The sequence below is a fragment of the Mesocricetus auratus genome, unplaced genomic scaffold (genome assembly GCF_017639785.1).
Source record: "Mesocricetus auratus isolate SY011 unplaced genomic scaffold, BCM_Maur_2.0 Super-Scaffold_100007, whole genome shotgun sequence".
Taxonomy (NCBI): domain Eukaryota; kingdom Metazoa; phylum Chordata; class Mammalia; order Rodentia; family Cricetidae; genus Mesocricetus; species Mesocricetus auratus.
Window position 1 is genome coordinate 62,274,415 of NW_024429191.1, and position 13,950 is coordinate 62,288,364.

The 13,950-nt window shown below is 42.8% G+C and overlaps 1 protein-coding gene and 1 pseudogene across 11 annotated transcripts in view; both read left to right on the plus strand.

Moving 5' to 3' along the window:
* Positions 1–13,950, plus strand: part of Synrg (synergin gamma) — an 89,735-nt gene that overhangs the window by 26,343 nt on the left and 49,442 nt on the right. For all 11 annotated transcript variants that reach the window (XM_040749353.1, XM_040749357.1, XM_040749362.1 and 8 more), the window contains 4 exons: positions 458–706; positions 3,061–3,194; positions 12,378–12,490; positions 12,691–12,753. In XM_040749353.1, the coding sequence (XP_040605287.1) occupies positions 458–706; positions 3,061–3,194; positions 12,378–12,490; positions 12,691–12,753 (559 nt within the window). The remainder of the gene's footprint in view (positions 1–457; positions 707–3,060; positions 3,195–12,377; positions 12,491–12,690; positions 12,754–13,950) is intronic.
* On the plus strand, positions 13,619–13,795 carry LOC121141687 (annotated as a pseudogene).

Below are 13,950 nucleotides of genomic sequence, written 5' to 3' on the forward strand. Positions count from 1 at the left end.
ACCTTTAATCTCTGTGAGTTCAAGGCCAGCCAGAGCTACATATTGAAACCTTGTCTTGAAAGACAAACAAACAAGCAAAAGTATAGTTAGCCTTGTAACAACTTTTCTTATATTTTGGAATTAGTTTAAGTTAGCTAAACTTACCAGACAGAAAATGTCACAGTTGGTGTGTACTGGCCTTGTCTAAGTATTAGCGTTGGAGTTTTAAGTGGGGATAGTTAGATGAAATAAACAGGTCCAGTTTTCTGTGTGTATAATTACATTTTTAGAAGTATAGAACAGTAGTGGATCCTGCTGCATTGTCCTTTCTACTTTTCTCCTGGTATCAGATTCGTGTATTTAAGGAGTCAGACAAAGAGAGTGAAACAACAGGAAAGCTATGTGTAGGTCTTTCTTGCACAGAATTTGAATGGTCTGCAGTCAGCTAAAATGTTTTCATCTCCTGATGTTCCTGTAGAGGGGTGTTCCTGCCATGAGCCCTGATGCTTTGAACCAGTTCCCAGCTGCTCCCATTCCCACCTTAAGCGGCTTTCCTCTGGCTCTGCCTACCCCAGTGAGCCAGCCGACTGCGATGCCTTCTGTCCCTGCAGGCTCCATGCCCCTCAGCCTTGGACAGCCCATCATGGGCATTAACCTTGTTGGACCAGTGGGTGGAGCTGCAGCACCAACTTCCAGTGGCTTCATGCCAGCCTACCCCTCACACCAGGTATGTGTGTGCTAGATGATTCCTAGAAATGCATGTGGGCAGCTTTCCTTCCAGAGATATAGTCTGCTGGGTTATGGTGAGCGCTTGATGTGAAAATTAAGCCCTGTAAAGATGGAGGTATGGGTCATCAATGAGCACCTACAATGCTCAGGATTCTAAGTTTTACCCCAGCTCTGCAAGAAATAATTTTTAAGTATTAAGATAATACATTTTTTTTTTGGTTTTTCAAGACAGGGTTTCTCTGTAGCTTTGGAGGCTGTCCTGGAACTCACTTTGTAGACCAGGCTGGCCTCGAACTCACAGAGATCCACCTGCCTCTGCCTCCCGAGTGCTGGGATTAAAGGCGTGCGCCACCAACACCTGGCTGATAATACAAATTTTAATTGTTTATTTTTATTTGTTTTTAATTATTCTTTAGACACACAGAATATTTGTTGAGAATTAAGGTATTTGCTACATTGGAAAGCAGTTAAGGAAGACTCAATAACAGCCTCTGGACTTCTGCACATGGCACACACATACAGAGAGAGCTTGATTTAAGGCCAGATGTGGTAATCCACACCTTTGATTACAGCTTTCAGGTGGCAGAGGCAGTAATCTCTTGAGTTTGAGGTCGATCCTGGTTTACACAGAAAGTTCCAGGTCAGCCAGGACTACATGGAGTCTTAGTTAGGGTTTCCATTGCTACAATGAAACACCATGACCAAAAAGTAAGTTGAGGAGTAAAGTTTATCTGGCTCACATTTCCACATTGCTGTTCATTATTGAAGGAAGTCAGGGCAGGAACCTGGAGGCAGGAGCTGATGCAGAGGCCATGGAGGGGAGCTGCTTACTGGCTTGTTCCTCATGGCTTGCTCACCCTGCTTTCTTATAGAACCCAGGACCACCAGCCCAGGGATGGCACCGCCCATCATGGAGTGGGCCTTCCCCCATTGATCACTAATTGAGAAAATGCCTTAGAGCTGGATCTCATGGAGGCATTTCCTCAACGGAGGCTCCTTCTCTTATGACTTATGTCAAGTTGACACACAAAACCAGCTGGTATATGTGGTGAGATCCTGTCTCAAAAAAAAAAAAAAGATTTAAAAGTTTCACTTCTTAAATTAGCACACCAATATTTTTAATGTGTAGATATTTAAATTCAGTGAACATGTAAGGAAAGTGACTAATCCTTCAGGTCTGTTGGTACAACTGTTTGAAAACACACCCATGTCTTCAGAGATAGTAACTGAGGTTAGCATAGATGGACATGATGCCAGCAGTAACCCTTCTCGTTAGATAAAACATACTGCTCATCATAAAGAAAATGTTCACTGGGTTTCAGTTTCTCCATACAGTGGATGTAATCGCTAAAATTAACAAAATAGATCTGCATTTATGGCATGGAAGGATGGTCCTGTTGCATAATTCCATTTTTTAAGTACTGAACAGTGCAGTGTGAGCTTGTTCCATAAAGCAAATGGACCATGAACAGTCTGCTGCTGCTCTGGGTGTTAGCCTAGGAGCCTGTGGTTGCTTTATGCATGTGTATGACTGGGTGTGAGGCAATCATGGCGTGTCTGTTCACAAACATTGCTGTCAGTATTGGTTTGCTATCAGCAACCCAACAAATGTCATCCAACTACTTTAAAAATACTCAGAGGTTAGCTATTTAGGCCAGTCTCTTTACATTTATACCAGAGAATACTTTAAACTATGAAACAGAATTCTTGCCTTAAGCACTTTATGCTCAGTGGTAGTGCTTGCCTAATGTGCACAAGACTCTGTGTTTGCCTCCAGCACAGTCATGTGTACACACACACACACACACACACACACACACACACACACACACACTCAATTATGAAATAAGGCAGTTGTAACTTAATTGAGCAATTAAGTAAGAGTCTCTGAGATTGCTGCTTGGAGAGCAGTTATTTGCTTTGGCAGTCTTGTGTTCCCTAGGTAAATATCCCTTCTGTACTGGCTAGTTTTATGTCAGTTTGACACAAACTAGAACTATCTGAAAGGCCCCAATTTAGAAAATGCTCCGGTAAGAGTTGGTTATAGGACATTAGTGATTGATGGGGAGGCCCAGCCCATTGTGGGTGGTGCCATCCCTGTGCAGGTGGTCCTGGATGCTATAAGAAAGCAGGTTGAACAAGCTATGTGAAGCAAGCCAGTAAGCAGCTCCCCTCCATGGCCTCCTGCCTCTAGGTTCCTGCCCTGTTTGAGTTCCTGTCCTGACTTCCTTCAATGATGAACAGTGATATGAAAGTGTAAGTCAAATAAACCCTTTTCTGCCTAAGCTGCTTTGGTCATGGTGTTTCATCACAGCAATAGTATCCCTAACTCTAAGACACTTTGTAATCTAGGTGGTAAAGACAGAAGAAGATGACTTCCAAGATTTTCAAGATGCTTCCAAGTCAGGATCCCTAGATGATTCTTTCACTGACTTCCAAGAGGTGCCTGCTTCCTCAAAAACAAGTAACTCCCAGCATGGAAACAGGTAGAAAAGAGTTGAATATATTTAACATTGCACTTTACCATTCGGGGAAGGGCATCCAAAGAGCAGTTATGTCCCTATTCCTCTCATGGGCCTGGGCCATCCTCTGCCTTCATACTTTTATTCTCCGCTGCTGTGCTCTGCTGTCCACTTGACCTTTGGTGTAACGAGTCTTTCTCTGTCCCACCAGCCAGCTCCCAAATCATGACACGGAAACTTCTTACTAATTATGAAAGCTTAGCCAACAGCTTAGGCTTGTCTCTAACCAGTTCTTATACCTTAAACTAACCCATATCTTTTAATCTCCATTCTTTTACGTGGCTTGGTTACCTTTACTTTGTACTACCCATGCTGCTTGACTCCATCCTTCTTCCCAGCATCTGCTATGCCTGGAAATCCTGCCAGTCACAATGACATACCTTCACACAGTGTAAAGAAATATTCTATCACACTTTGTCTCCTCCCCTTCCTTCCAGTGTACACTTGCTTGTCATATTTGTCTTTAAGCCTGATTTGTGGGGCAGGGTGTGGTGATGCACCCCTTTAAGGGAGGCAAAGTCAGGTGGATCTTTGTGAGTTCAAGGCCAGCCTGGTTTACTTAGTGAGTTTCAGGACAGCCAGGGCTACATAGAGAAAACCTGTCTAAAAAGGAGGAAAGAAAGAGTCAGGGGAGAGGAAAGAAGGGTGGAAGGGAGGGAGGAAAGAAAGGAAGAATGGGAGGGAGGGAGGGAGGGAGGGAGGGAGAGAGAGAGAGAGAGAGAGAGAGAGAGAGAGAGAGAGAGAGAGAGAGAGAGAGAGAGAGAACAATAACAACCTGACTTGTGACAGCTGAGTGCTTGTACCACAAGGCTTTGAATTCCGTCATTAAATCAAGTCTTCAGCTGTTGAAAAAAGTTTGTTACAGAGCGAGTTCCAGGACAACCTCCAAAACAATACAGAGAAACCCTGTCTCAAAAAAAGCCAAAAAAAAAAGTAAGAAAAGTTTGAAGCAGGAATATGTAATTTTATATTTTTAGTAGTATACTGTGCTCCTGATTTTCCATGAAAATCATAATTCAGGGCTCTGAACTTTAATAATTCATTTGTCATTGTTTCCCATCAGTGGCTTTTGACCTTCAGATTTCTGCTTGTTTGCATACAGATAAACAAACATTTAACTTAGGTTTTTCTCTAGAGCAGTAGTTTTCCACCTTCCCAATGCTGTAACCCTTTAATACAGTTCCTCATGTTGTGGTGACCCCCAGCCATAAAATTATGTTCATTACTACTTCATGACTGTGATTTTGCTACTGTTATGACCTGTAATGTAAATATCTGTTTTCCAGTGTTCTTAAGTAACCCCTGTGAAAGGGTTACTAGCTCCCAACAAAGGGGTTGCAACCTACAAGTCGAGAACCATTGCTTTAGACATGGTTATTGGTTCAGTCAGTATTTGTCCTTTCTTCCCATACTTTCTCTATGATTAGGATACCAGGCAGAATACACAGAAGGGATGGTTTCTGTTATACAGAACACATCTTTGTTTCTTTTATGTTCCTGTTTGTATAGTTGGTACCATTTTAACTAGTCAGCCCTCCCTGAATAACAAAATAACTAAAAATAGGCATGATAGAGGATTTTTCAGATCAGGAACAGAAATTGTTCTTCTGAGTATAAGAATATATCATATGCCAGTTCATGGTGGTGCATGCCTTTAATTCCAGCACTTGGGAGGCAGAAGTAGGTGGATCTCTGTGAGTTCCAAGCCAGCCTGGTCTACAGAGTGAGTTCCAGGACAGTCAAGGCTGTTACACAGAGAAACCCTGTCTCAGGGAAGAAAAAAAAAAGAATATATCATACAAGCTGGGCAGTGGTGGCACATGCTTTCATCTCAGCACTCAGGAGGCAGAGGGAGGTGGATCTCTGTGAGTTCCAGGACAGCCTGGTGTACATAGAGAAACCATATCTTTAAAAAAATAAATAAAAAGAATATATCATACACAGTTGGATATGGTGGCTCACACTTGTAATCCCAACACTTAAGAAGCTGAGGAGGAGACATGCCATGAGTAAAAAGCCGGTCTGGGCTACCATGTGAGTCCCTGTCTCAAAAAACAACAGAAATATATACCAAACATATGTAAGCAACATGTAGTGTCTACTACTGTAATGCCAGCATTGCATCACACATCTCCTAGACAAAGCATTACATCACATGTCTATCCAGATCTCTTCCTTCAAATAAACTTTACACATACAATCTGGGTGCTCCTATCTTAATGACTCAGGCAAGACATCTCAAATTTACTGCATAGAATTAAGTTAATTTCCTACTGAGAGACTTGTATTTGTAGCATCACCATTACTAATTTTCTTTGGTCCTTGGTCCATGATATCACCACACCCAAACACCAGTGTGTGTCCTCTCTCTCTCTCTCTCTCTCTCTCTCTCTCTCTCTCTCTCTCTCTCTCTCTCTCTCTCTCTCTCTCTGTCTCTCTGTCTCTGTCTCTGTCTCTGTCTCTGTCTCTGTCTCTCTCTCTCTCTCTCTCTCTCTCTCTCTCTCTCTCTGCCTTTGCCTGGTGTGGAAAAACAGTCCATTTTCATGTAGTCCACACTCCAACCTGTCAGAGAGACTTGCTTCTCACTATTCCCTTTTAAGCTTCCTGCCATTTGTACTTTCTCTGTCCCTCAACCTGGAAAACCTCACCTTATTGGTCTCTCAAGTTAAGTGAAAAGTTATTTCAAGTCAGGTGGTGATGATGCACGCCTTTAGTCCCAGCACTCAGGAGGCAGAGGCAGGCAGTTCCTGAGTTCGAAGTCAGTCTGGTCTTCAGAGTGAGTTCCAGGGCAACTAGGACTACATAGAGAAACCTATCTAAAAATTCAAAAAAAAGACATTTTCTAACTCTTCCAGCAGCCCATGCCTCTGAGATGAGTTAGCATTCCTCCTTTTCTCCTAATTGTACTCTAATTGTAATGGCCTATATTCCCATGTTTCACCCCAGTAGTGCTTAGCCATATAATTGTTAGATGACTATATTATTGTAGGTGAACTATAAACCGAGTTCATCAAGTGGGTGGCACATTCCCTCAGGGAAAGGCCTTTTAGTATATTAAGTCAAAATTTGTGGGTAAAAGTTTTAAAATGATAGTCAGGCCTGAGATGTATGGGCTTTTGATAGGTTTTTATTTTTTATTTTGGGGTTTTTCTTTGTTTATCGGCTGTTTGGTTGGTTTGTTGTTGCTGTTTTTCTTGTTTTTTAATGTGTGTGTGTGACTGTATGTCACATGTGTGCAGGTGCCCAAGGAGGCCTGAAGAGGGCATTAGATTTCCCTGGCGCTGAGTTAAAGGCAGTTGTGAGCTGCTTGACATTGGAGCTAGGAACTGAAGTTGGGTGCACTGGAAAAGCAGGAAGTGTTCTTAATAATTGAGTAATCTAGTTGTTTTGTTTGTTTGTTTTGCTTTTTTTATTTTTTGAAAAAGTGTTTTTACTATATTGTCCTGGCAGGCCTAGAACTTACTGGGTAAACCAGGTCAACCTCAAACTCATAACTCTCCTTGTGCCTCTACCTCTTGAAAGTGCTAAGGACCACCATACCCACCATACCCAGCTGCTGTTGGCATTGTTTGCTACATTGTTTTCATGTCATTTACCTTCGTATACAGCTGCACATGTGCCTTTTACAGCTTTCATTTCACACCTCCATGTTTTCCTTTTGTAGGGTTGCAGGTGTGGAGACAGGGTTTCTCTGTGGCTTTGGAGGCTGTCCTGGAACACACTCTTGTAGACCAGGCTGGCCTGGAACTCACAGAGATCTGACTGCCTCTGCCTCCCAAGCGCTAGGATTAAAGGCATAGGCCACCACTACCCAGTGCCATGTTTTCCTTGAATGAAATATTTATCTCTTGTCTTAAAAGTCTATACTTGTGCATATGTGCAAATTCAGCATATGTAGCAGACAATGGGGAAAAACACAAGAAACAGAGACCAAAGTTCCCAATTGCTGCTGCATGGAAGCTGTTTCATCAGGGTGCCTAACCTTTAAAGCCCTCATGGCTCAGTCTGAATTGCATGTCTGTGGAATCTGCAGCTGCAGACAGCTGAAATTGGAAAATTCAGAAGAATATTGTGTATCTACTTAAATGCACCAAGTCTGGCATCTTTATCTCTAGACAGTACTGCACACTGACTATGTGCACATCCTGTACAATGCTAGGTACTGTAACTAACTAGGAAACTGATTACAGATGTTCAGAGGGTACAAAGGGGTTACAGGCGAATACTATGCTGATCATATAGCAGACATCTGTATGTGAATTCTCTAGAGTATGATAATCCATATTATGTATTGTGAATTTATTTTAAAAGCAGCCTGTTGAATCATAATAAATAAGCCTAGAGAATCCACCTTGATCAGTGTCTGAAAGCAGAAAATGGACATTATTTGTCAGAAAAGATGACAAAACAAGGGTTTAGAGGTAGACTGTGGTGGAAAGTGTTACATCAGAGAAGGAAAGACAGACAAGGGAACAAATGACTAAAGCTTTATTCAGGAAGAGACCTGTGGAGGGGAGCTCTCTAGTCAAGAAACCAGAGAGCCTACCACTACGTACAGGCTGAGCAGTTATGGGGCAGAAAGGGAGAGGTATAAGGGGACTGAATTTGCCTTTTGGGTACTGTTGTTAGGGATAGCTAAGGAAATAGGTGCTTGGTGTGTGAGAGAATGTTAGGCAACCCATAACCATATCTGTGGCCACAATTACAGGAGGGTTGACAGGGTGGAGAGAACAAGAATCTAGAAAAATAATTTGCTTTAGTTCTGAGAGCCAAATTACTGCAGTTCCTGCAACTGCTGTGTTAGCCAGAATGGAGAAGCTTTGCCCAGCAGAGCAGCGTGCCTGACAAAGAGCTGTGTTAGTTGGTGAGAACACAGCAGTTAAGGGCAGCCCTGTGGTCGGGAGCCTGGGATCTATGGTCTAACCTGTGCCATATCTTCAGAATAAGAAACGGCTTCAAGAAGGGCTTTTGCTGCGCAGAGAGCTGCAGCATTTGAAGCACTGTGTCCCTGACACAGCTCTGATGTCAAGGAAGAGAGAGCATCCCAGGCCTGAAAGCAACAACATACTCGGGTGGAGTGACCTGGGAGCCAGTCCATAGATGGGGTTCTGAGATAGAAAGTTGTTACAAACTTGAAGCACCAGGACCCTGGGGTCTGGTTCATTTGTTTCATTTTGCTGAGAACTAAGTCAGTTCTTTGTTTTTGTTTATGTTTTTTGTGAGTTGTTTGTTGAAACAGGGTCTCTGTATTACATAACCCTGGCTGACCTGAAACTTGCTAAATAGACCAAACTGGTCTCAAACTCACAGAGATCTGCCTGTCTCTGCCTCTCAAGTGCTGGGATTAAAGATATACACCACTACACTCTACTCTTAAGCATTTCTTTATAGATATTTATATTTAGCAGAATGAGAAAATGTCTGTGTAAGAAATCTCAAATAGGAGTCTTTTCTATCACATACTAGAAAACTTGTATTTGGGACAAGGAATTCAACTCTTTTTACCCCCCTGTAAAACTTGGATGAAAATGTTTTAAAATCACCCCCCCACCACCACCACCCCCACCTAGTACAACGTTTGTTTATGCAAAGGTCCGCTCCTCTAGTCAGGAATCTGAAAGCCTGGAGCAGTGACCCTGCTCCCCTTCCTTCATTTCCTTTCTAGCACCAATTCTTTTTTTGTTGTTTTTTTTTTGTGTGTGTGTTGTTTTTTGTTTTTCGAGACAGGGTTTCTCTGTATTGTTTTAGAGGCTGTCCTGGAACTCACTTTGTAGACCAAGCTGGTCTCAAACTCACAGAGATCCGCCTGCCTCTGCCTCGAGTGCTGAGATTAAAGGCATGCGCCACCAACGCCTGCAGCACCAATTCTTTACAGACAAAGTCAATTAAATTAAGACTGTGAGGTCAGACCCCAACCATTAAGGAGAAGACACAGTCACCACCCAAGTTAGAATAAAAACCAAATGGTACTTCCGGTCTGTGTATTTGCTCTTCGTGATCAAGAGTGACTTTGCCTTATCCAGACACTTGGGCCGGAATGGTGGTCTCTTATTCTTAACATCTGCCACAGCCCTATGGAAGTAGCTTCTCTGGAGGGAAACAAATGTGTTGCAGATTCTTACGTTTTAAAACAATGTGGCCCTCTCACTTGAGTACTTCCCTTAAGGAACAGAAATGACTGTTTTCATGTATAAAACAGATAATAACTGCTATATATAACTGCCATAAACACTCTGATGCTGATTACAGCCTTCTTTTAAAAAATAATAGCTCCAGAGAAGGGACTGGAATGGAGCACTGATTTGTGGTGTGCATATAATTAGTGTGTGTCAACTTTCTGCAAGGGAACTGAATTCTGTTGATTTCCATCAGCACTATTTCATTACCCTGCAGAGTCTCTTTTTGTCCAGTCCTGTGAATATAATTTTAAAATTAATTACATTCAATTAAATGTCGCATTTAGTAGAAAGATTTTGCCACTGAGCTTTAAAAAGACCATAGCTAAAATTGGAGGGTTCCAAAAAGCAGGCAGACCATCCAGCTTCCTGGGCTTTTTGTCCTTAAACACCAATTACCTGTATTACTATGCACATTCTGGTCAATGAGCTATAGTTTAATTATTTATGGCATTGTAAAAGCATCCACCTACATGTATAGATGATAAGCTATTACATTTGTCAAGATCAGATAGCAGCAGCTGTGTGGCAGGGATGTGAAATTTTAATATTCAATGCCTGTCAGTCTTGAAACACGGTGGACCCCATTACCATGCATGCAGGACAGCCTGGTTCCTGAGTTGGTTGTGGACCACTGATAAGAAGATTTAAATGACTGTGGAAAGGCTTTTGCTCCAGGGCAGAGACCTCAATAGAAATCCATTTCTGTGTCTTGTGCTGTGGTATTGACTGACACCAGCTGGTGGTGAAATGCAGCCATTCATATGTAAAGGTTGTTCTTCCAGGGAACTGCCTGGGTCTGATAAGAGAAAAGAAGCAAGGCTCCTATAGTGTGTTTAAGCTTTCCAAGAGTCACCCACGCAGATGTTACTCATTACACTGTTTTTCCAACCAGAAAGAAAAAAAATATGTCCACAGATAAAACTATCTTCAGTCTAATTTTGAAGAGATTGTTGTTATTCTACAAAGATAGCTCTCTGGGACCACGCGTGTGATCCCTGTAAAAATGTGCATTCTCTTACCTCTGTGGTTGCTTATCAGATGTCTGCACTTCTGCACAATGATCAAAAGCAGAATTTACATCTTGGCTTGAACAGCATTTTAGAAATAGACTTTTACAGCCTGAACCCATTTAAGAGAAGTCTTAGTTTGTAATTTATCTTTAAATATTAGATATACATGTTTGGTGGAATTCACTATTAAATTATTGTGAACTGTAAGTTAAAATGGCAGGAGGCTGTCATTCTTTAATGATCTATTTTCAGTGCCTTTATGGCTTAAACAAATGCTTAGATACCATTAGTGTAGATGTCACCCCTCCTCAGTCAGACAATTATTACTTTAGTGTTAATATTTATTTTCAAGAAAAGGGACATCGTTTGTAGAGTTTATATGTAGTTTCTAACTTTTAAAGCAGAAAGCCATGTAGTCCTAGCATTCAGGAGGTAGAGGCAAGCTGGTCAGGAGCTTGGTATCTTCCTCAACTACATGAAGGAAATGTGAGACCCTGTCTCTCTCCTTTTAAAAACATCTTCCATTCTTTAGTGTTTGTGAAGTGGCAGTGGGCACGTATGTGCCCCGGCACGCATGGGAAGGTCTAAGGACTGTTTCCGGGGCCAGCTCTCTCCTTCCACCATGTAGATCCTGGCATGGGACCTTTATCCACTGAACTGCCAGCAGCTGTTTTGGGGGTTTTGTTTGTTTTTTAATGGTAGGAAGGTCTGCAGTTAAGAGCACTTGCTGCTCTTCCATAGTGAGGGAGAGTTGGGAGAACATTCCCTTTCTCTTGGGAAAGGCAGTGGAGAAGAAAAGGCCTGCCTGCGGGAAGAGGGGGGCAAACATCTGGGTAAAAGGAGATGAAAACAGAAAGATGGGGGCTTACAAATTGCCTAACCTTGAGTCCCCACCCCTGGGATGCTCAACTGTTTCCCCTCTTATCCCCCAGATGTCAGCCTGCTTCAGTAAAGCATTTTGATGTTTGTTTGTTGTTTTCCTTAGCTCCCACTGTGTTTCTGTCTGCGTTCTTTCCCGGGCAGTCTCTATGCCCCACAGAATGAATACAGCTAACACCTGGATAAGTTCCATTCCCAGCACCCACGTCAGGCACCTCACTTCTACAGTAACGACAGCTCCTAGGGAGCCAATGCCCTCTTCCAATCTCTAGGTGTATCTGAATACATATGGCATACACACAGACATACATTTTCTTTATTTAGGTTTTTCGAAACGGGGTTTCTCTGTGTAACAGCCCTGGCTGTATGGAACTCACTCTGTAGACCAGGCTGGCCTCAAACTCACAGAGAATCCACCTGCCTCTGCTTCCTGAATGCTGGGATTAAAGACTTGTGCCATCACTGCCCAACTGGCATACACATTTTGTTTGTTTTGAAACAGGGTCTCACTATGTAGCTCTGGATGTCCTGAAATTCACTATGCAGACGAAGCTGGCCTTGAACTCACAGAGATCTGCCTGCCTCTACCTACTGAATTATTGAATTGAAGGTGTATGCCTGACACACAGAAGTAATTTTTTAAAAAAATTTTTAAAAGAAAGGGAGGCTGGGCAGTGTTGGTGCACACCTTTAATCCTAGCACTTGGGAGGCAGAGACAGGCAGATCTCTGTGAGCTTGAGGCTAGCCTGGCCTACAGAGTGAGTTCCAGGACAGGCTCCAAAGCTACAGAGAAACCCTGTCTTGAAAAACCAGAAGGAAAAATGAAAAATGAAAGGGAGCCAGGTGGTGGTGGTGTACACCTTTAATCCCAGATTTAGGAGGCAGAGGCAGGTGGATCTCCTAGTTTGAAGCCAGCCTGGTCTACAGGATGAGTTTCAAGCCAGGCAGGCTACACGGGGAATCCCTGTACAGAAAGAGGGGAAGGGCAGAGAACCGTGACCTCTAGCTGTGTCCTCAGTGCTAATGAAGGAGGATTCTTTGGTCTGATCAATAACGTACGTTTCCTCCTTCCTTGTAGTGCTCCGTCACTGCTGATACCACTTCCTGGAACTAAAGCCTCCACAGATAAATACTCAGTGTTTAAAGGAATCTCTGCTGACAAGCCCCCTGAAAACCCTGCTTCGTTTGGAGGTAAAAGCAGTTTGTCAGTTGATAAATCTGTGGCCCTAATTTTTAATTAAGTTGTATAAATCTTTACACAGCAGGTTTTTTATTGACTGTATCAGGTGCTGTTCCACATGTTAAATGTATTTGCTCAGCCCAATCTGCTGTGCTTCTCTGGCTGATGGCTGGGTTCCTCACGGTAATGAGTTTCTGTCTCTCTGTCGTAGAGTCTGGTGACAAATACAGTGCGTTCAGGGAGCTTGAGCAAACAGCAGAGAGTAAGCCTTTAGGTAAGTTTGGAGTCCGTTCCTTCTTTTTTCCTTCTGATGTATGAGGGGTAAAAACCAGTGCCTTGTGTGTGCTAGACAAGGTTTTACCACCGAGCTACATCCTCCAAATCTTTAAGAATCTTTCTGAGGGCTAGGCAGTGGTGGTGCACGCCTTTAGTCCCAGCACTTGGGAGGCAGAGGCAGACAGATCTCTGTGAGTTTGAGGACAGCCTAATCTACAGAGTGAGTTTCAGGACTATTTCACAGAGAAGCCCAGTCTTGAAGAAAAGAAAAAAAACAGAATTTTTTGTGGTTTTGTTTTTAGTGACATCCATAAACATTCATTTATTGTATATGTGTTTAAAGGAAAAATAATTTTAAAGAATGGCAAACCAAATGTTATAGCACACAGCTGTATTTGTAGCACTTAGGGGATATAGACAGGAGGATCACAAGTTAAGGGCAAATCTAGGTTACATAGCTAATTCCAGGCCAGCCTGGGCTATCCAGTGACAGCCTATCAGTCTCTAGATAGGCCCAGCTGGCCGGGAACTTTGCCCTTCAAGTGCTGGGATTAAAGGTGTATGCCACCATGCCCAGCTGAATAAAATTTTGACATACTGTTTTATGGCACGGTAATGATTGTTGTGATACATACTCAGACTGCAAGGTTTTAATTCAAAAGTCCTTAATAGTTGTTGCAATGCCTAGTCAGCCTTGTGGAACAGTGCTAATCTGGGGAGCCTTGAAATTACAGTGAGGCTGTGTGGCTGGTTTGGGGGAGGTACTTTTAAAATTTCAGGTAAATGTCAAGTCAATACAGTTTCCTTTGAAAATGGTGCATTGCCTTTCCCTGGCATCTGCCAGGCAACTTATATCCTGTGTCAGAATGCAGGGTAGATACCATGATCACGTAGGTGGTTTTCCCAGGGCGAGGCCCACCCATTGCACTTGGGGTGTGCTGACCCCTGCGATTTCCTCAAATGCGGGAAACTCGACTGCATAATTTGTGGTAGTGTGGGACTGAAAAAGAAAAAAAAAAAGAATGTAAGACTGCTCTATCCTGATGTGCCACGGGGCTGCTCATAGCAGTGCTCCTGTGGACTGTGGGGAAGGCAGCCACCAGTCTTAATCAAGACTCTTAAAATCAGTTCTGGCGTGGTGCTTGGCATTATTATTGTTCTCTTGGCTTCTCATCCATCATTTGGAAAGAAAAAC